Source organism: Trichechus manatus, unplaced genomic scaffold, assembly GCF_000243295.1.
Source record: "Trichechus manatus latirostris isolate Lorelei unplaced genomic scaffold, TriManLat1.0 scaffold00014, whole genome shotgun sequence".
NCBI classification, from domain to species: domain Eukaryota; kingdom Metazoa; phylum Chordata; class Mammalia; order Sirenia; family Trichechidae; genus Trichechus; species Trichechus manatus.
The window spans coordinates 26,365,695-26,387,056 of record NW_004443950.1 but is presented as its reverse complement, the minus strand read 5'-3'; the positions used below and the strand labels follow the sequence as shown (position 1 = coordinate 26,387,056).

General features: G+C 41.0%; 1 protein-coding gene across 4 annotated transcripts in view; it reads right to left on the bottom strand.

Annotated features, from left to right (window-relative positions):
- The window catches only part of LONP2 (lon peptidase 2, peroxisomal), a 99,657-nt gene that overhangs the window by 47,907 nt on the left and 30,388 nt on the right, over nucleotides 1-21,362 (bottom strand). For all 4 annotated transcript variants that reach the window (XR_002823223.1, XM_004371634.2, XM_023726968.1 and 1 more), the window contains exons 7-9: nucleotides 15,094-15,352; nucleotides 5,770-5,911; nucleotides 798-948 (exon numbers count right to left, since the gene is read on the bottom strand). Coding sequence is in view for 3 of the 4 variants with exons in the window: in XM_004371634.2 (XP_004371691.1) it covers nucleotides 798-948; nucleotides 5,770-5,911; nucleotides 15,094-15,352 (552 nt within the window). In the remaining variant the exon portion in view is untranslated. The remainder of the gene's footprint in view (nucleotides 1-797; nucleotides 949-5,769; nucleotides 5,912-15,093; nucleotides 15,353-21,362) is intronic.

Here is a 21,362-nt window from a genome sequence, read left to right as displayed (position 1 = left end):
TCAGACTAATATGAGAAATAGATTTAGATTCCATTTAGAATCCAAATACATTTAGATTCAGCTTTATTTTCATTTTAACAAATGCTGATATCTGACCTCTTCTAGGAAAAAGTAATTCCAAGCCATTAAAATAAGTGAAAACAGTGGGACTTACTCAGTGTTAGTAACTAACTGACTGTACTTCACTCATTCCAGCTGAGAAGACACTGGTTAAAAAAAAAAGTGTAACTATTTGACAGATCTGACTAATGTGAAATTTAAAAGTACCACGCACTTCGTATAAAAGTGATGTGAGGTTTCATAAGGAGAAAGTCCAGCTACTTACCAGGAACCACTTCTTAACGAGAATAAATAATTATGTAACACTTTCCCAGGGAGATGGGAGAAACTTCACAGTCTGATAGACTGCAAGCTAAACTGACTGGGTGAAGATCCATTTTTAGTTTTGAGACATTGGCTAAAGAAATAAATTTTCAACTATGATTTTAGAAATTGCTTCAAAGAAAAATGTCTTATCTTCCATAAGAAGCTATCATCCTTTAATGCTAAACTAAATGTCTTACAGAACATACACATATTCTTATCAGTCATGGTTCAAAACAACAGACAAAAAAGGTTTGCTCTTCCAAACTCTGAATCTACATAAAAGCTGGGTTATAAACCAGACTCAGCACTTTGAAGATTACATACTCATAAGTCAAATTCTTTACTCAAAACTCCACAGCATGACCAATTTTAAAGGATTATGCTCTGAAAAACAAGGATACCAAATACCGATTTATTTACTAATCAAGTACCTGGAACCTGAATTATCTCCATTCTATCCAGCAAGGCAGGTGGAATCGTAGCGGTAGTGTTGGCAGTAGCTATAAAAAGAACTTGGGAAAGGTCAAAGGCCACATTCAGATAATGATCTGTGAAGTTATGGTTTTGTTCGGGATCCAACACCTAGGAGAGAACAATAAACATTTAAGCAAACTCAGTAGTTCCAACAGAAAGCTGTCTAAGTTCAAACATACACAATGCATCAGCAAAGCCGGTATTTCTGCTCACTGCGGTCAGCGTGGGCAACAGGGAGAACGCTGAAACCCAGGCATCATTCCTCGTACTCTCCACACTCTAAATACTTGTTTCTTCATGAAAAATGTTCAATGTCAAAAATTTGGAAAACATATTAAAAGTACAAAGAAGCAAAAATTACCCTTTCAAGCTTTCTTCTTAAATCTATAAAAGACTCCTTGTGTGACCATAAATTAAGTCACCAATCCTGCAGAACCACTTCCATCTTGGTAACGCTCCATATCTTAACTGCTATGGGAATTTAAAGTAAACGTGTAGAGTATTTTGAAATTCTTGGATAGCAGGTGAAATAAGAACCACGATATTCCTCCTCAAATATTATTGGAAAGTCTGGTATAAATTCTTTAACTGAAAGGGGAATTCCAAATAAGAGCAAACTAGTAAAAGTTACCATGCTACTATATTCTGATACACACAAGGAAAAATTCACTTTTTAAACATACCTTAAAGCAACACCTTGTTGTTTTAAGGAGCAAAATATCAATACTTCTTTAAAATACTTCAATTGGATAAATTAGATAGCTTATTTCAATCGGATAAATTTGATAGCTTATCAATTATGGTTTCAAAATACTCAGCAACTGTATATTAAAGAGACTATATCTTCTTTGGAGCCCTGGTGGCGCAGTGGTTAAAAGCCTGGCTGCTAACCAAAAGGTCGGAAGTTTGAATCCACCAGCTGCTCCTTGGAAACCTTAGGGGGCGGTTCTACTCTGTCCTGTAGGGTCGCTATGAGTCAGAATCAGCTCAATGGCAGTGGGTTTTTTGGTTTCTATCTTCTTTCGGTTACCTCTCAAGTGCTTCAAGTCATGGCCACTCACTGCTGCTAGGTCTGCACAGGACTTCAACGAAGGCGCCTCATACCTTTCGCATGTTCTAAGCCTTAAGGATCATTACACCACTTCCACTTACACCAAATTAGTATAAACAGGGTTAACACACGTATTCAAAAAAGAAGTAAAATGATTAAAATACTTACCAATCACAATTTTACTATATAAACAGCTTTTCCTTGCTTCTGATTGCCTTCCTAAAGTTTTACGTATTTTTTAAAATTTCCACAAGATAGTTCTAATTCAAGACCCTTTGCACATAATCTTGAATTATGAACACTATTACTGAAAACTCAGCGTTTATCTAGAATACAATTCCCAGAAAGCTCTAATAATTTTTTCATAAAACTTAATAATGTTTGATGTTATAAAAATAAGATATTTTCAAATCATCAAAGAAAATCTGAATTGGGTTCAATACAGGATTTGTTAGAGTAATCTTACTGTCTACCAATTATCTGAAAACTGGTTAATTTATACATGGAAAATATGGCAATCTTAAACTCATTTACCTAATTAAATATATTCTTCAATGGTACTAGTTAAATCTAATACATAAATGCTGGATATGTTTTAGAAATGTCTGTCAGACCTGCCCAAGTGAAGTAATTTTTTTCTTTCCCTTAAAAACTTAAGACACTGGGGTTAAAAAAGTAGGAATATTAATAAAACAGTGTTTCTGAACTATGAATGTGGTCTTTTAAAGTGCATTACAGGACACTCAACAAACCAGAGGTGGAGTTGCCATCCGATCCAGCAATTCCACTCCTAGAGATATAACCTAGGGATCTAACAGAAGCGACACCAACAGACATACGCACACCTATGTTCACTGCAGCACTATTCACAACAGCAAAAAACTGGAAACAACCTAAGTGCCCATCAATGGAAGAATGGAGAAGCAAAATGTGGTAAACACATGTGATGGACTACTACTCAGTGATAAAGAAAAATGAGTTCCTGAAACAACGTGGATGAACCTGGAGGACATTAAGCTGAACAAAATAAGCCCATCACAAAGAGTCAAACATTGTAGTTCTCATTTTATGAAATGACATGAGTAGGTAAATCTACATAGACTAATGTTCATCAGTGGTTACCAGGTGAAGCAGGGGGAAGGGGGAGGTGTTTCCCAGGTAGTAGTCACTTTTTGTCTGAGCCCATTGTTGCAGCCACTGTGTCAATCCATCTCGTTGAGTGTCTTCTTCTTTTTCGCTCACCCTTTACTTTACCAAGCGTGATGTCCTTCTCCAGGAACTGGTGCCTCCTGATAACATGTCCAAAGTACGTAAGACGAAATCTCACCATCTTTACTTCTAAGAAGCATTCTGGCTGTACTTCTTCCAAGACAGGTTTGTTCATTCTTCTGGCAGTCCACAGTATATTCAATATTCTTCACCAACACCATAATTCAAATGCATCAATTCTTCTTCAGTCTTCCTTATGCACTGTCCAGCTTTCGCATGCATATGAGGCAACTGAAAATATCATGGCTTGGGTGAGGTGCAGCTTAGTCTTCAAAGTGACATCTTTGCTTTTTAATACTTTAAAGAGGTCTTTTGCAGCAGATTTGCCCAATGCAATGTGTCTTTTGATTTCTTGACTGCTACTTCCATGGGTGTTGATTGTGGACCCAAGTAAAATGAAATCCTTGACAATGTCAATCTTCTCTCTGTTTATCATGATACTGCTTATTGGTCCAGTTGTGAGGATTTTTGTTTTCTTTATGTTGAGGTGTAATCCATACTGAAGGCTGTAGTCTTTGATCTTCATCAGTAAGAGCTTCAAGTCCTCTTTACTTCCAGGAAGCAAGGTTGTGTTATCTGCGTAACGCAGGTTGTTAATGAGTCTTCCTCCAATCCTGATGCTGCATTCTTCTTCATATAGTCCAGTTTCTCAGATTATTTGCTCAGCATTATAGACTCAGTAAGTATGGTGAAATGATACAACTCTGATGCACACCTTCCTTGACTTTAAACCACGTAGTATCCCCTTGTTCTGTTCAAACAAATGCCTCTTTGTCTACGTACAGGTTCTACATGAGCACAATTAAGTGTTCTGGAGTTCCCATTCTTTGCAATGTTATCCATAATTTGTTATGATCCACACAGTTGAATGCCTTTGCACAGTCAATAAAACACAGGTTAACATCTTTCTGGTATTCTCTACTTTCAGCCAGGAACCATCTGAAATCAGCAATGATATCCCTGGTTCCACATCCTCTTCTGAATCCAGCTTGAATTTCTGGCATCTCCCTGTTGATATTCTGCTGCAATCACTTTCGAATGATCTTCAGCAAAATTTTACTTGCATGTGATATTAATGATATTGTTCAGTAATTTCTGCATTCTGTTGGATCACCTCTCTTTGGAATAGGCATGTATATGGATCTCTTCCAGTCAGCAGGCCAGGTAGCTGTCTTCCAAATTTCTTAGTGCGGTACACGCACACACACACACACACACACACACACACAGAGACATATTTATATATGGGGGTATGTTTTCAAAATTTTTTACTGATAGGATATGTGAACTAAATGTATAGAAATTCTGGTTGCAGACAAAAAGGTCTTCTTAAACATAAAAGGTCTCGAAACATAACCCACTCACAAATCCTTGAAAAAAATAATCTGAAGGTATTTCCATCTGAACAAAAGATAAAAGGATAGGAGGTAAGTACTGCAATCATTTAAGCACAGAACTAAAACGAAGCGTGTGAGGAAGTCCTTCTATAATGGCAAAGTGAGGACTTCGAAAGCCAACAGCTGCACAACTGAAGGAGCTGGAAAACCAGAAGCCTAGCAGCCACTGTAGGGGGCAGAAATGACTGCAGCTCCCCCAAAGCCTCACATCCAATGGGCCATCATATCTGACCTGTCTGGCAGCTACTTGGAAAAGCTCTGTCCTCAGGATTTGTCTTTATTTGAGGAGCCCTGATGGCCCAGTGGTTAAGCGCTTGGCTGTTAACTGAAAGGTCATCCGTTCGAACCCATCAGCCACCCCACAACTGGCGAAGAAACAGGAAAAGGAGCAACTCTAAGCAGGCTGAACAACATGTACAGGAACAAACAGGGTCAGGAAAAGACAAGGAGAATAGTTCACCACAGGCTCCGCTGTGAAAGGCGTTTCTATCATCAAGAATAACGAAACAGAGCCCTGGTGGCGCCGTGGTTAAGAGCTTGGCTGCTGACCAAAAGGTCGGCAGTTCTAATCCACGAGCTGCTCCTTGGAAACCCTGTGGGGCAGTTCTACTCCAGGGTCACTCTGAGTTGGAACTGACTCGATGGCACCTAACAACAACAATAATGTAAACACTCAATAATGATTTAACAAAATATACTGGGAGAACGGGAGTACAGAAATGGTACAGGGGGGGCGGCGGCAGGATAGAAAGCAAAATTCTCACCTCCTACGGCGGGAGCCGATAGATAATGCTGAGAACAGAAAAACCAAGACATAGCAATCCAGCCACGCTGTTCCTGAGACTGAGTGAATCAGAGGTCAAAGCAGAGAAGAAAATGGGGGTCACTATGAAAGGGACTTGCTTGCTGTTTTTTGTAACGACCTTGCAGAATAACTGGTCTTGAAACAATAAGGATGCACAAAATTTTGTTAAACTAGTTGATTAAAAAAAAAAAAAGGAACACAAACAGGAAGAATTATCAGAAAAAAAGGAAAAAGAAATCTCCAAGACATTTCAATTTAAATATCAAATTATTTCAGATTTCAGTCTGTATCAACCTTTTCCCACGACTAAACCCATATCAATGAACATATTACTTGAATGTGATCACCTACTCTCAACGTACAGTCTCGCAGTGCGATTCCAGATGGGGGTGTTTTCTAAATCTTACCTCGAGGAGAGCTGCGGCAGGGTCACCCTGTAAACTTTTCCCCAGCTTGTCAACCTCATCTAATAGGAACACTGGATTGTTAACACCAACAGTCTTCAAGCCATTGATTATACGGCCAGGCATGCTGCCCACGTAGGTGCGTCTAGGAAGTAACCACAATGAGAGGTGAGGAGGCAAATCCCTGTAATAAAGCAGTCCCTGGGTGCTGCACACAGTTAATGTACCCAGCAGCGAACTAAACAATTGGAGGTTCGAGTCCATCCAGAGGTGCCTTAGAAGAAAGGCACGGCAATCTACTTAAAAATAAGCCACTGAAAACCCTATGGGGGCACAGTTCTACTATGACACACACGGGGTTGCTATGAGTTGGAATGGATTTGACAGCAACGGGTTTGGTTTTTGGACGATGCTTCAGAAGTTACTGATTCAGTTCCTACCTCACTTTCCAGTGAACTCTGGCTGCCAGTCCCCTGTGATACTGAAAGAACTGTATCTCATGTCTGCCACTCAGAGAGACGAAGGGCATTACCCTGAAGTCACACAATTACGGTTCTTACTCTTCAAGATCCCGAAACGTTCAAAGGACCTTAGGAATTTAATTCCCATGCTTTTCATGCTTTTTCAGAGACTCTGCCTCTAGCACAATCCCCTCTTTATATACTGAAATGGCTGCCTCAGGGCTGGTGAAAACAACATTATCTTCACAAAGAGATTACAACTGGTTCAAAGGGCCACTCAAAACACAGAAAAGAGAAAGGGAGGGAGGAAAGGATGAGGGAGGGGTGTACAAGGGAAGAAAGGAAGATTCCAAACTTTTATTTTCAGAGGCAATAATCTATTATTAACTGATCTGGGTTCACTGATTTAGGGTTAGTAAGAGGATCTGGGGTTAATAGTATTTACACCCAAATTCCATTAATTCTGGTCTTCTGACAAACCATGTTCTCCCCACATGTACTAACTGGCATAACCAAGTTCAGCCAGGTTCTCTGCTGAGCATTACAATGTCAGAGGCTGCTTTATCACGTTTAAACAATTATCTACAAAATTATAACAGATGTAGAGTGTGGCATAAAATAAAAACAAATTGTCTGTCAAAGTGGAAAAAAAGTGCCTTTCTTACAACAAAAACTTTATTTTAAGCAGCGGTTTACTGAGTTTAATTACAACCTTGCTGCCTAAGCCCTGTGCAAAACAAACACTGTTTCTGAACAGGCATAAAGGGCTGACTGCCCAGAGGGGAAGCTGATCGGCGATAAGTGGAGCAGCCGCACGTAGCTCATGATCTGCACAAAGCGGATTCACAAAGCAGGCCTCAATTCTGCCACATGGTTGGTATAAAGTAGGACAGAATACACAGAGCGACCTGTGAAAAGACAAGGAAGCCTTGAAAACTATCGTGGGAACGCCTTTCATCCGGGGAAGGTGACCGAGGCACTGGAAGCAGACAGTGAACGCTGCCCTTTACGGTACGGAACGAGCACACTCATGACCTGTACACGAGATGTGCGACAAGACTCAACACTAATACATTCTTTGAAATTACTTCTCTGGAAAACGCAGAGATTTACCATTACTCTGATTTTTAAGAGCAGTAGTGAAGGGATTTTTTTTAAATTTCAAAACCTCTATGGGTCCTTTCTTGCTTCATTAATTTCCTTCTCTTTCCTTACTGTCACCGATGGGCAGACTTCAAACTTGGGTAATGACAGTTCTAGGCCGAAAGTCATGATGAAAATAATACTCTAGGCAGGACCGGTTCTACAGAAGAAGCAGAAACCTAGACACTAGTCACTGCGCACGAACAATTCCTCACAAACTTCCCACTGCTCCCCAGAACCTACAGAGTAAGGTGCAAACCCCCGCCTGGGATTCAAGGTGCCTCACAATCTCCCCCCTGCCGGCCTTCCCAACTTGCTGCCATTCCTGTTTTGCTTCAGCCAGGATAAAATCCTACTATACCCGCTGTGCTTTTTTAAAAAACCTTTGTTCATACAGTGCCTTCCTGCCCTTAATACACCCCCTGACTATGTAAACTACCGAAGACCTAGTGATTCTAAGACACCTTTCCCAATCACTTCTCACAAAGCTATCTTTCCAACAATGCTGTGCCTGCGGCCTCTACTGCCTCTGCAGTTGAGCTGAAGCTGACTTTTTATTCATGGGTACCAAGTACACAACCTCCTCTAGAGAGACAGGGAAGGCTTTGATGACGAAGAGTGGGTCTTATTACAAAGCAGATACTGGGCACAGAGCTGTAAGATTGTTCCCTGACAGAAGCTTGTTTCTCCTATTCATTTACAGACAACCACGCCAGCACCCACAGCCTCTTTCTATTCCCACTGTTCAGCTGACACATGTGTTTGAATACAACTTCAGTCAGGTTACTTGACCCAAGTCTCAGTTTCCTCGGCTGTAAAATGGGGATAATAATAGTGCCAACCTCAAGGATTATGACAGAACATAGGTAAAACACACAGCACAGTGCCTGGCACACAGTAAGCTTTCAAAGGACGTTAATTATAATTAGTAACAGCTACTGAAAGTCCACTTCTGCTTTCCTGGATGAAGTATAAAAGCAGAAATCAGTACACCTGAATTTAACGGAAGCAACGCTTCCAAGCGTATTTCAGAGCACCAAGCACACTCAAGGCCCTCAGTGCTCCTCAACCACAGGTGATACCCCCACATATGGACCACCGTTCTAGAGGTCGAGCCAAGGAAAGAACCATTACCACTTCTGGAAAAATAAAGAGTCTGCAGGCTGCTGAAATGTCTATAACGTGACAGCACATCAAAGTACAGATATCACGTTAACCAGTACCAGAATCTGCTATCTTTTATTGACACGCTGAGTCTAAACAAGGCGGCGGGTGTGATGTACTGGACAGTGCTTGGGGCTTCTCTGGAAAGTACACGTCTTTCTTACATCAAGGGAAATAAAAGTTACTGATCCAACCAGTCATGGTTAGATAACTGATTATTTAATGAAAAGATTTAACACTTTTTCTAGTTATTAAAAGAGAAGAACTTTTGTTAGAAACCACTCTAAAAATACAGGATGTAATGTCCTACATATGCTAAATTTGTTTGAACACGCTTTTCCATTCAGGACAGTCTTTTGCCAGAAGGTATGGCAGCATACAATTCACTGACTAAAGGTACAGAATATATTGTGAATAAACCTGTGGAATATGAATCAGACGGGGAAAAACGCAGCAATACACAAAATAAAAATGTTCTCTTTCAACATCACCAAACACAACCATTTCTTAACAAATTAGCGTAGCAAAAAATATCCCCTGAGAAACTACACAGGTAGGAAACAAATGAAAGTAGTACTCATTTACAAACTGTAAGTTTCTTGACGGCAAAACCCTAGTCTTTCCAAGTTTTGTTTCCTCACGATTAAACACCTAGAGAGCATCACAGCATAATACAGGAATTTGAAAAGCATGTATCACTTCAGTAAGTTATTACTCGGCCTGAATATATGATTACCTAGCAATTTTTCCTAAAATTGAAGTAACCATGTTAATTTTTAAAAAATATATGAATTCATACTTTTTCTGTAATTGTTGCAAACAATACATGAGTTAGTCAAGACTACTCAACTAGTGTTTAAGATATACAGAAACAATGAAACTATCTACCTAGTTCAAAATTTTTGTTAAAATATTAGCATTTTCCATTTTCCAAAAAAATGGTTTGTGCTTTGAAAAACAACTACAGAGAAATACAATATTATCTATTTACAGCCCTATGATAAGCATTTATTTTACTATTCTGCCCCCATACCTTGATAACATCAAATCTAATGTGATCCACAGGCTGGCCAGCCCATCACTGCCAGTGACATTTAAATATCAGGAATAAGATGTCTCCTTCCTCAACCTCTTTTGCAGTATGGAGAGAAGGGAGAAAAACAGGCATTTCATCATTAATTTTTCATCTCTGTTCAATTTAAGAGGCTCTTATGGACTACCATGCAAATCATTAAAATAATATTTACAAAAAATTCACAGCAATAGATTTAAAAGGCCTATGTTATAATGTTAAGTAGAAAAGGTATGATTATAATTCTGTTGCTTTTTTTCAAAAGGGGCAAAAATGCTGCTCAAAGAAGTCTGGCAGGAAATAAACCAAAATTAAGAGTGATTATACCTATATGGTAGAAAAATAAGGATTTTTTTAACCTTTTCTTTTTTACCGCCCCCCCAAATTTTCTACCAAGGGTGTGTATACATATATTTCAAACTGGAAAAAGTAATGAGCCTTAGAAGAGATCCAAATGATCTCAAAAACAAAAACAGTCTTTAAGGAGCTGGGACTGTAATACAGCACGTCTGAAGAAACCGCACTGTTGGTCTTATAGTGGTCTTCCAAACTGTTACTCCCCTAGTCTGTATGGATGTACTCATGTTAAGGAACGCGTGACTTCCAAGGTGTAACTGTGTGAGTTCTCATCTCCCGTGAATGTACTAAGCACGTGGAGAGCACGCACCGTGGTTAGCGCTGGGCTGAGTGTCCTGGAGTGACAGAAAGGAGCGCAGGACAGACGGTAAAACCCCAGCCCTACAGAGCCTATACCTTCCGTGTTTACGTTTTCTCTCTACAGTTACACACTGGGAATTCCAGAGGTACACGCTGCTGAATCACTAAAGGAGCGTACAGACACCGGGTGGTCGGCTCGGAGGAGAGTCAGATCATAACTGACCGTCCTCACACTAACGGAGGGAGCCCAGGGCTGGGCCCTTCCAACAAGCCGCAGTTCCAGACAGGCAGAGAAGAGCTGTGTGCAATACAGGCTCTAACAGGGACAGTGCGCAGACCATGGAATGTCTAGCATACTATACTAAAGAAGTATTCAAACCTTGCTGCTTCAGTTATTTTTCCCTTGTGAAGATTAACAACGAAGCAGCTAATTTACTTAAAACATCACCATTTCAAGTCACATGAAAATTTATCAATGTGGAAAACAAAGTTCATTTTCTCCCGCTCATCTTGTTGGAAAACTAAGCAAGGAGTCCTTACAATGATATGATTTTATTATCTGAACATCTGCCTGATAAAGTACTTCCAAAGAGTTAACATCAACAGTGATTGGAGACGCATCGTAACAATAAGTACGTTTTTGAAATGTATCATAAGTAATGTTTTACCAAGGAATAAGTAGTGAAAATTAACTATTATGTAAACATGATTTCATAAAACTTCATACTAAAAAAATTGGTTATTTTATATTTACTTTCTGTGAACTGATTTATTTAAGTGTTAAATTTAAATATAAAAATTTAAGCTATAAAAACTGATACATAGAAACAGGTACTTTGTGGCTTATGTGAGAGAAATTCCCAGTGGAGAGAAATCCAAATGAGAAATGCTGGGAAAAATGAGAAGCTGCATTAGTTAATATGGAGCATAAACACTACTATTCTTTCTTTAAACCCCTTAAAATATAAGCAAAAACAATGGGCCCACATTCAGTCAGATTACCATTATTTTCCTACTTTAAGATTTAAATGTAATTCAAGCCTTTCTTTTCCTTCCCCATCTCCCAACCACATTATCATGTTAAATCTTAAAAAAAAAAAAAAAAAAACTCTGGTTGTTTTTAAAATTAATTCCAACTCATTAGCACCTACTTCACATGAACAGGTATTTCTAGCAGAAGGCTGGCCTTCCACGCCTGGGAAAGAGGGAAAGTGAGTGAATAAGGAGGGAAAATACCACAATAAAGCAGCTCGGTTTTTTCCCGGTTATTTTAAGGCTGAAGAACAGTCGTGCCTACTCAACGGCTGAGGAAAAACAAAACTTTTCCTGAACTCCAGTTGTGAGCACGTGGCCAGGACTCAAACAGCAAACCCTGCGTCTTTCCAGAATGCCCCACTGTGCCATGGAGCCACGGGTTCCCAAAGACTGCAGCCCCTGGTCGTGCTGTGATTCTCTACTGTCCCTCTCCCCCTCCTCACACACACCTTCCATTCATAAGCCTGAATTCAGCAACATTCTGCTCTCACACTTGCCTTTCCTTTAAGTTTCCAAATAAAAATTGTCTCTAGGCTTTGATGATTTAAGGGACAGATGGGGAATAAGGCCTCGACAATACAGAGGTAGGCTGCTGAAGTGTTTAGCGAGATGTCTGGCACAGCGTGGCCAGGGAGCACCTACCAGCAAGGCGTATCTTACATCAGGCTTAATCGAGCGATTCACCAACAAATCCATACCTTATATGTGGCAACGATCACAGCCTTTATACACACCATGTATGTCTAAGAAGTTTATATTTACAAATATAAAAGGCCAGTGGTGACTGTAACACAACCTCCTTTTACAAAATAATCTTTCCAAAAAGTCTCTTACAAAAGAATTTTTCTACAAAAGAAAAGTAACTCATTTTCTTTAGATTTAATTCTCTTAATAACAGAGTTACATATGCAAAAGTATGTTCACTTGGAAAAAAGCCAACAAATTTTCTACCTACCAGTAAATATTTACAACAGGGACCTGTTTAAGCCCGGTAACATTCATAAGAAGTGGTGTGAGTGACACTGCATACTGTGTAATACAAAAATACATTTTTCCTATAATTGTGCCACATAAATAATAATGTGGAGAACGGGATAAAAAAATTTTAGAATGCAATTTTAAAAACATCAGATCAAATCTTATAAAAAGTCATACTGAAGTTTATAAATCTATACTTCTCCTGAGAATTTAGAAATAACACAATAATAATTAAAGCTAACTTGTATTCAGTGCTGTGTACAAGGCACTGAATAAAAATTTTCCAAGCCTTATCACATAATCAAAGGAGCCCCGGTGGCACAATGGTTAAACGCTCAGCTGCTAACCGAAACGTCCGTGGTTCAAATCCACCAGCAGCTGCTCGGGAGAAAAAACCTGGTGATCTGTTCCCATACAGATGACAGCCTAGAAAACCCTCTGGAGCAGGTCTACTCTGTCCTATAGGGTCACTATGAGCTGGAATCGACTCCATAGCACACAGTAACAACAATGGCATAATCAATACCAATGTGCCCTTATCCTTAATTACACAAAATGACTCTCCAAATCCCACCATCAATTTCACCATATAAAATACTTACACAGCACTGTACTACTGATAAGAAAAGAAAGGAAGAAACCCAAACCACTCAGAGTGTGCAAATCAAGTCACCAGAACAGGGAACACCTCCCAAAAGCTCTGTGGCTGGAATGAGAAGACTGAGCTTCTCCCAGACTGGTCCCAGCGTCGTGAAAGCAAACGGCAGCCTCTAGCGGCACAGGGGAGAACAGGAAAGTGGGAGCCACAAAGCACCTCTTGACGTGGCTGAAAAGATGACCCGGACCGCGCCCCGCACTGCTCATCGATTAAAAACCTTGGAATGATTTTTCTTGAATACGTAAGAACTGTATATGAGTAAATAAAACATTAAAAAGAACCATTTCTCATGAAAACATTTCTCAGTTTCCCATCCCTGCCTCAGGCCAAGGATCCCTGTGAACGAGCAAATGGAAAATAAGATATTTAAAAAGCATCATACTCTTTTTCTTTTTTGCACCATATCCTTTTAGAAGCAGTTCATGGCTTGTACATTTTTTAATGGTCCAGATTTTACAATGTTGCTTTACACACACGCTACAGGTACATTTACTCACAACTCGTAACTGCTACGAAACCCTTAAGCCTCCAGGCATGAGAGATAGGTCGTGCTTTCCCACGGCATCTTCCCATCCGAGCAACCAGAGAGAACAAACGGATGAACGAAGTGTGCAAATCTGATTCTGATAATGTCACGTTAATCGGGACACAATTCTCACAGTTTACTGTATTTTGATAGAACGTGTGTCCAAAGTGCACGGATAAACCAAACCAGTTGCTGTCGAGTCGGTTCCGACTCAAGGCAGCCCCCCGTGTGCAGAGTAGAACTGGCCTCCACAGGGTTTTCAAGGGCTGTGATCTTTTGGAAGTAGGTCGTCAAGCCTGTCTTCTGGGGAGCCTCTGGGTGGGTTCAAACCACCAACCTTCTGGTTAGTAGTCAAGCACTTAACCATCTGCACCACCCCGGGGCTCCTTGTGTGAGGGTACCAAAAACAAAGAACAAACCCGTTGCCGTCGAGCCAATCCCAGCTCATAGCAGTGACCCTGCAGGACAGAGTAAAACTGCCTCAGAATTTCCAAGGAGCAGCAGGTGGATTTGAACTGCCGACCTTTTGGTTAGCAGACATAGCTCTTAACCACTGCACCACCAGGGACTCCTTGTGTGAGGATAAGCCTTAATAATTATCCTAATGTTTCTCCTTATTACTCACACTCATACTGCAAACCAGCCTTTACAGAAGGAAGCTTAAACCGCAAGTGGAACAAATTTATCAAAGAGTTCTTACCTCCTCATACCTGCCCCAGCTATCACACTTACTTTTTAAACTTTAAAGAGTTACGGGTCATTATTCATGGAACGCTACTGGGCCAAAATGAATGTAACGACACTGTAATACCCAATTATAAATAATTTATAATTACAGTCAAATGGGATTCCAGGAAAGCAGAGGCATAGCAGCGATCCATCCTCATAAAAATGTCAGGGTTAGTCTGGGTATACCATCAGGGTAAAGGCTCTAGCTAATGAATTGTCTTAGTTATCTAGTGCTGCTATAACAAAAATACCATGAGTGGATGGCTTTAACAAAGAAAAATTTATTCTCTCACAGTCTAGGAGGCTAGAAGTCTGAATTCAGGGTGCCACCTCCTGGGGAAGGCTTTTTCTCTCTGTTGATTCTGGGGGAAAGTCCCTGTCATCAATCTCTCCCGGTCAAGCAGCTTCTTAGCACAGGGACCCCGGGTCAAAAGGACGGGCTCTGCTCCCAGCACTTCTTTCTTGGTGGCATAAGGTCCCTATCTCTGCCTGCTTCTCTCTCCTTTTGTATCTTGTAAGATAAAAGCAGATGCAGGCCACACCCCAGGGAAACTCCCCTTACAGCTGATCAGGGCTGTGACCAGAGTAAGGGTGTTGCATCCCACCCTAATCCTCTTTAACATAACCTAACCTTCCTCATTATCCACAGGCAGAGATTAGGGTTTACAACACATGGGAAAATTACATCAGATCACAAAACGGAGGACAACTTCACAATACCAGGCATCATGGCCTAGTTAGTTGACACATTATTTTGGGGGGACACAATTCAATCTATGATATAAGTACTGTTAAAAGTCCTTTCCATTCAGGGTGCTACAAACAGCCTGGTATGTCTTGGCTCCTCCGGGACTCTGGTCAGTTAAACAGGACAGAGAATCAGAGATTCAACAGAGCAGCCTACCTGTGTCCTCGGATGTCAGACTGATCGCACACCCCTCCGAGTGCAATCCGGTGGAACTCTCGCCCCAGAGTCTTAGCCACTGACCTTCCCACGCTGGTTTTACCGACTCCAGGAGGGCCCACAAAGCACAGGATTGGGCCCTTCAGGTTGTGTCTCAGCTGTCTGACGGCCAAATACTCCAGCACTCTTTTCTTCAACTTTTCCATGGCATAATGGTCATTATCCAGAAGAATTCGGGCTGCCCGAATATCCAGACGATCTGTCAAGTAACCCAACAGAAATCATCTGAGCACATGGAATTCTGAAACAAAGAACTCCTTTCAAGCCTGCCAAGAGTCAAGATATTTTTTAGAAAAAAGATGTGACAAGAACAGACTCAACTGGATCCTTCTGAATGAGTCTTCAGGGAAACTCAGACCTGGTTATTCTGCTTAAGATTTAGTGCCTCCGGAAACAGAACGCACTACACAATTAAAAAGAGCCCTGGTGGCACGGTGGTTAAGCGCTCGGCTGCTCACCAAAAGGTCAGCTGTTCGAACCGACCAGCTGCTCCACGGGAGAAAGATGTGGCAGTCTGTTTCCATAAATACTTACAGACTTGGGAACCCTATGGGGATGTTCTACTCTGCCCGACAGGATTGCTTTGAGTTGGAATTGGCTTGATAGCAATGGGTTTGGTGTGGTTGGTACGCAATTAAAAACTCAGCAAGGCTTCATCATTATTATCATGTTCTTATCATTTCATTTGGAATGATTTTCTAGATATACATTATTTCTTATGGAGACATCATTTCTACATACTCTGTGCTGGCATTTGTTCCTTCTTTGAAAAGAAAGTTTTTTTTCTTATTACAGAAGCAATATATGTTAATTTCACATAACCAAGGGACAGTAATAAAAAAGAAAACAGTCATCCATAATCTCGTGTCCTTAAGACATCATTACTACCTTCTCTTTGGTATGTACAATTTCAGGCTTTGTGTGTGGTGTGTGTGTGTGTAGGCATGTGTGTGCGTGTACTTACATACTTGTTTTTCAAAATGGGATCATACAGGGCCTCCAAGTTTTGTAAAATGACTTTTAACCTAATGTATTACAAACATCTTTCAGTGTCCAATGTGTTTTTCAGTAACATTTTTAATGGCTACATAATATTCCATCATTTCATTATCCATAATTTGTTTAAACGCTTTTGCTGAGCATTTGGGCTGTTTACAAATCTCTATCATTTATAAAGACTACTTCAATGTGCATCCTTGTAACTTATCTTTACATATACCTGTAATTATTTCCTAGCAAAACTCCTATAAATGGAATTGCTGGGTCAAAAGAAAAAAAAAAAAAAAAAGTAAGCTCTTATGAAGACTTGCCTAATTCCCTATAGAGAAGTTGTCTCAATTAAGGTCTCACCCTAAGTGAACGAGCTAGGCTTTGCTGCTGGAGCCATGCTTTCATTAGGTTTACCAAAACGCTTTAGCACTTCAAATACTCACAGATTAAGCACCAGGTCACTGAAGCCAGAATGAATTCACCAGCCAGGTGGCTGCCGCGGAATAGTACACAGTCACATGATCACAGTGGCAGTGAAAGATGAGGGCGAGACAGAGGGCCAGCCAAGAAATAACACACAAGTCCACCCTTCAAGTCAGTTACTTGGCACCTGCTACGCATTTTCCTACAGGAAAAATGGCTTTAAATGGTGGTTTGGTTCCCAGGCTAATTCAAAAAAACCCAGCTAAACAGTTACATATATATACACATATGTTGTCGTTAAGTGCCGTCGAGTTGGTTCCGACTCATAGCGACCCCGTGTACAACAGAACAAAACATGGCCCTGTCTCGCGCCATCCTCACAATTGTGGTTATGCTTGAGCCCATTGTTGCAGCCACTGTGTCAATCCATCTTGTTGAGGGTCTTCCTCTTTTTTGCTGACCCTCTACTCTACCAAGCATGATGTCCTTCTCCAGGGACTGATCCCTCCTGATAACATGTCCAAAATATGTGAGATGTAGTTTCACCATCCTTGCTTCTAGGGAGCACTCTGGTTGTACTTCTTCCAAGACAGATTTGTTCGTTCTTTTGGCAGTCCATAGTATATTCAATAATCTTCACCAACACCACAATTCAAACGCATCAATTCTTCGGTTTTCCTTATTCATCATTCAGCTTTTGCATGCGTATGAGGCAATATATAATTTAATTACAGTACTACTGATATTTGCCAGATCTCAGGGACAGCCAGCAATGTTGAAAGGAAAGAATAACACTTCTTCCCACTTTCCTGCCTTCAGAACCCAATCAATGAGTATACGAGTAATTGAAAGACAAAGTTTACCAACTGTTTTAAATGCCAACCCTAATACTAAGCCAACCACGGTAAACAAAGCAAAACTTCAACCAATCCCATTTTGAATAGCTCTAAATATTAAAATGCTAATAAATCAAATCCATTAACACAATAATCTACTAAATCCCAGTGGGATTAACTTTAGTTATGCAAAGATGGTTCAGTATTAGGTTGCAGTGTGATTAATTACTTTTGTGTGTGGGCTTTCTAGCCATGGTCTTGTAACTTCTACCCAGGTGATTGTGTGATAGGGTAACTGTGGCCTCCGAAGGGGATTGGTCAGTTTTGCCTTAAAAGAGAGCCAATTCCAGAGCAGAGAAGAGAGCCCACCACCACCATCAGGGAAGGAGAGACCTGGCAGCAGAGACCCGGCAGAAGGAGACAGTGCGGTGGGCTTTCTGGTCCATGGAGAGAGAAAGCTGAGTGCCTATGGGCAGAGACTGAGGGCCAGGGAGAGGCATGCCCGCAAGCACAGCTGGGGAGAGGCTATCCTGATGGAAGAACTGTATCCTGAGTGTTCCTTATAATAAACCCCATAATCGTGAGTATGGTCTGAGTTGTGTGGCCACTGCAATGAATTATTGAACTCAGCAGAGAAGTAGAGAGTGCTGTGTGAGGGATGGTTGGTGTCAGAATTGGTAAAGATGGCAGAGAGAGGAGGCATGTCTGACCTCCGCCTCATGGGAATCAGCCTTGGGCTGTTGATCTTGATCCTCCTTTCCCCTTGTGAAGTTAGAGGAGGTCAGATACCACCCCCACGCCATTTTTACATAGGTTATCAATACATTACATCACCTTGTCAAAGGAGAAAAACTTTCCATCAAAATATTATCTTGTACCTAAAAAGGAACTTGTTATAACTCAACATCCATTCCTGATTAAAATATTTAGTAAAATAATAGAATTACACATCATTTACATAAAACTGAAAATACTGTGAAGAATTTTCTTCCAAGAAATATGCCAAGCAAAGACAATTTAAAAGTAAGTTCTTTCAAGGTTTTAAGGAAAAGTAATTTCCATGCTATATTGTTATTTTCTATCTTTTCTATTCAGGCTACATTTTTTATGGTTCTTCTTTCTAGTGATTTAGAGTACACATTTTCTATTTTGAATAACACTTGTGGGTTACATGTAAAAAAATTTAAAAACTTCTTTGAATGTGTATGTCTGTACTTCCAACTCAAAGAATGACCACTGGAAGGCAGTCTCCCCATTTACGATGGGAAAATAAGCAAACTCATTTCCTCCAACTCTTCCCCCCATCTCTACTTAGCTGCGTAAGCTTCTCTTTCAAGAATCACGACATTTGCATGGTTTTATAACCATACTCACAAGTACAGAGACCTACCTCTATGTAGTAATGGCTTAGAAGCTCAACACGACTCCCCCTATACCATGATTTACGGATCTTGAGTGCTTAGCGGGGATGCTAAACAATGAGAAGTATTTTCATGATGGGTACATAAGTGCCCATCTAACGCCAACACACACACTATATCTTAAGTACGGAAAGAATCCCAAGAAACGTTTTGCTTAAAAATTCCCAACATGTTGCTAAAATGCCTTCTGGCATGTAAGGCTATACAAGTCTGAGGTCCATTTGTGTTTTTTTTTTTCCTTCCAAGGAAATCTTTTCACACCTGTCTGACTGAAAATCCTTATATTCTCTATTTTCCATCCTTCATTGCATAACATCTTTTTCACTTCTTGTTCTTTCCCTTCCCATTCTTAGACAGGATTTCAAGTGGATCCTCCATTCTGACTATAGTTTCTACAAGGCTGACTGTGCTCTTTACTGCTCCTGATACATTTGAAAATTATTACACTTCTGGTTCCACTATATTCTTTCCTTAAACTATCCAGTCTATGTTTGCCTGCCTACAAAACTCATCTTATCTGTCATTTCTTTTTTTCACAGCTTCCATGTATGTATAATTAAAAAGCACAAAGTAGAGGCTGCCTTAAATGTTTTTGCTTCCTGCAGCAAATATTATTCAAAATGAGACTCCTTGTTTGCTGTGTACACCCACCTGCTTTCATGTTACAGAACCTTTTCACGGGCTTCTTACTGTTCTGTTTTTAAAGCTACTTAGACTTGGAGCCCTGGTGGCACAGTGATTAAGAGCTCAAGCTGCTAACCAAAAGGCCGGCAGTTCGAATCCACCAGCCACTCCTTGGAGACCCTATGGGGCAGTTCTACGCTGTCCTATAGGGCCACTATGAGTTGGCACTGACTTGACGGCAAGGAGTTTGGTTTTGTTTTCAGTCTTGAACAATCAAGAATCTATCCAAACCTGGTGTTTGTTTTTAAAACCAGGCGAAGAGAGTCCACTTGTATCCCAGCACGTCTCATCTGGATGCTGATAGTATCATCCCCTAGACCTGAAGTTGGAGGAAAAGTTATCAGTGATCAGCTGTCTGAGGAGAAGAGGGAGGAACCTCGGCTGTAGGCAACCCTCCCAGAAGACCTGCACAGGTTCTCTGCTGCATCAGAGCCCCGGAGCTTCAGGGAGAAGCACCTCCACGGCTATCTTTCTGATGTAGCCACTTAAGTCTTCTAACCAGCTGCCTTTTAAAACTGCCCCTGACAGTGACTAAGGGCACCAAACTGAGGATTCCTTAACCGTCTCAGCCTCCAAACAGAGGGGGGAACATGGACCAGGACCCCTCTACTTGTTTCGAGACTACACTTTTTCAGAGGGAGGATGTAAAGCAGCTCCAGTATAACCTACCCCAGTATCCTGCTCAATCCAGTCCCACCTGAACCTCATCTAGCTGAAATTCCACTTGAGTTTCTGGCCTGTGGGCAGCATCCTTCCCTCGTCATGAAGGTAATAGTGTCTTTGCCTTATTTTTATATTTTCTTGGTTATTTTGTTTAAATAAAAATTCGCCCAGGTATTTCTACGATTACACTTTAAAAACCTGGTAAAAATTCCTGGTTAGTAACTTCTAGTACTTAATGCCAGCAACTAGTTTCACTTCATAAATAGGACAAGTGAGGAGACGAAGAAGCCAAGAACAACTTACTAGGCTACTAACGGTAAACAATCAAACGTGAACTTTTAGTATTTTCGGGCCACCATACTATATCCACCCTGCATTTCTTAGGTCATTAATTAAAAATAAATCCTGGAGGGCAAGAACAAGAAAGAAAAGGTATCCAAATCAGAAAGGAAGAAGTAGACCATCTGTTTGCAGATGACATGATTCCATATGTAGAAAATCTAAAAGGAGCCACAGAAAAGCTCGCTGTTAGTTGCTGTCAAGTTGATTCCAACTCATGGTGACGCCCCGTGTGTGCAGAACAGCTTCATGGGGTTTCCAACTTACGGTCCCCCCACGTGTGCAGAACAGCACTGCTTCCTGGGGTTTCCAACTCATGGTGACGCCATATGTGCAGAACTGCTTCATGGGGGTTTCCACTCATGGTGACCCCATGTGTGCAGAACAGCACTGCTTCATGGGGTTTCCAACTCACGGTGACCCCACGTGTGCAGAACTGCTTCATGGGGTTTCCAACTCACGGTGACCCCACGTGTGCAGAACTGCTTCATGGGGTTTCCAACTCACGGTCACCCCGTGTGTGCAGAACTGCTTCATGGGGGTTTCCACTCACGGTGACACCATGTGTGCAGAACTGCTTCATGGGGGTTTCCACTCACGGTGACCCCATATGTGCAGAACAGCACTGCTTCATGGGGTTTCCAACTCACGGTCCCCCTGTGTGTGCAGAACAGAACTGCTTCATGGGGTTTCCAGCTCATGGTGACCCATGTGTGCAGAACTGCTTCATGGAGGTTTCCACTCACGGTGACACCATATGTGCAGAACAGCACTGCTTCATGGGGTTTCCAAATCACGGTGACCCATGTGTGCAGAACAGAGCTGCTTCATGGGGTTTCCAACTCATGGTGAC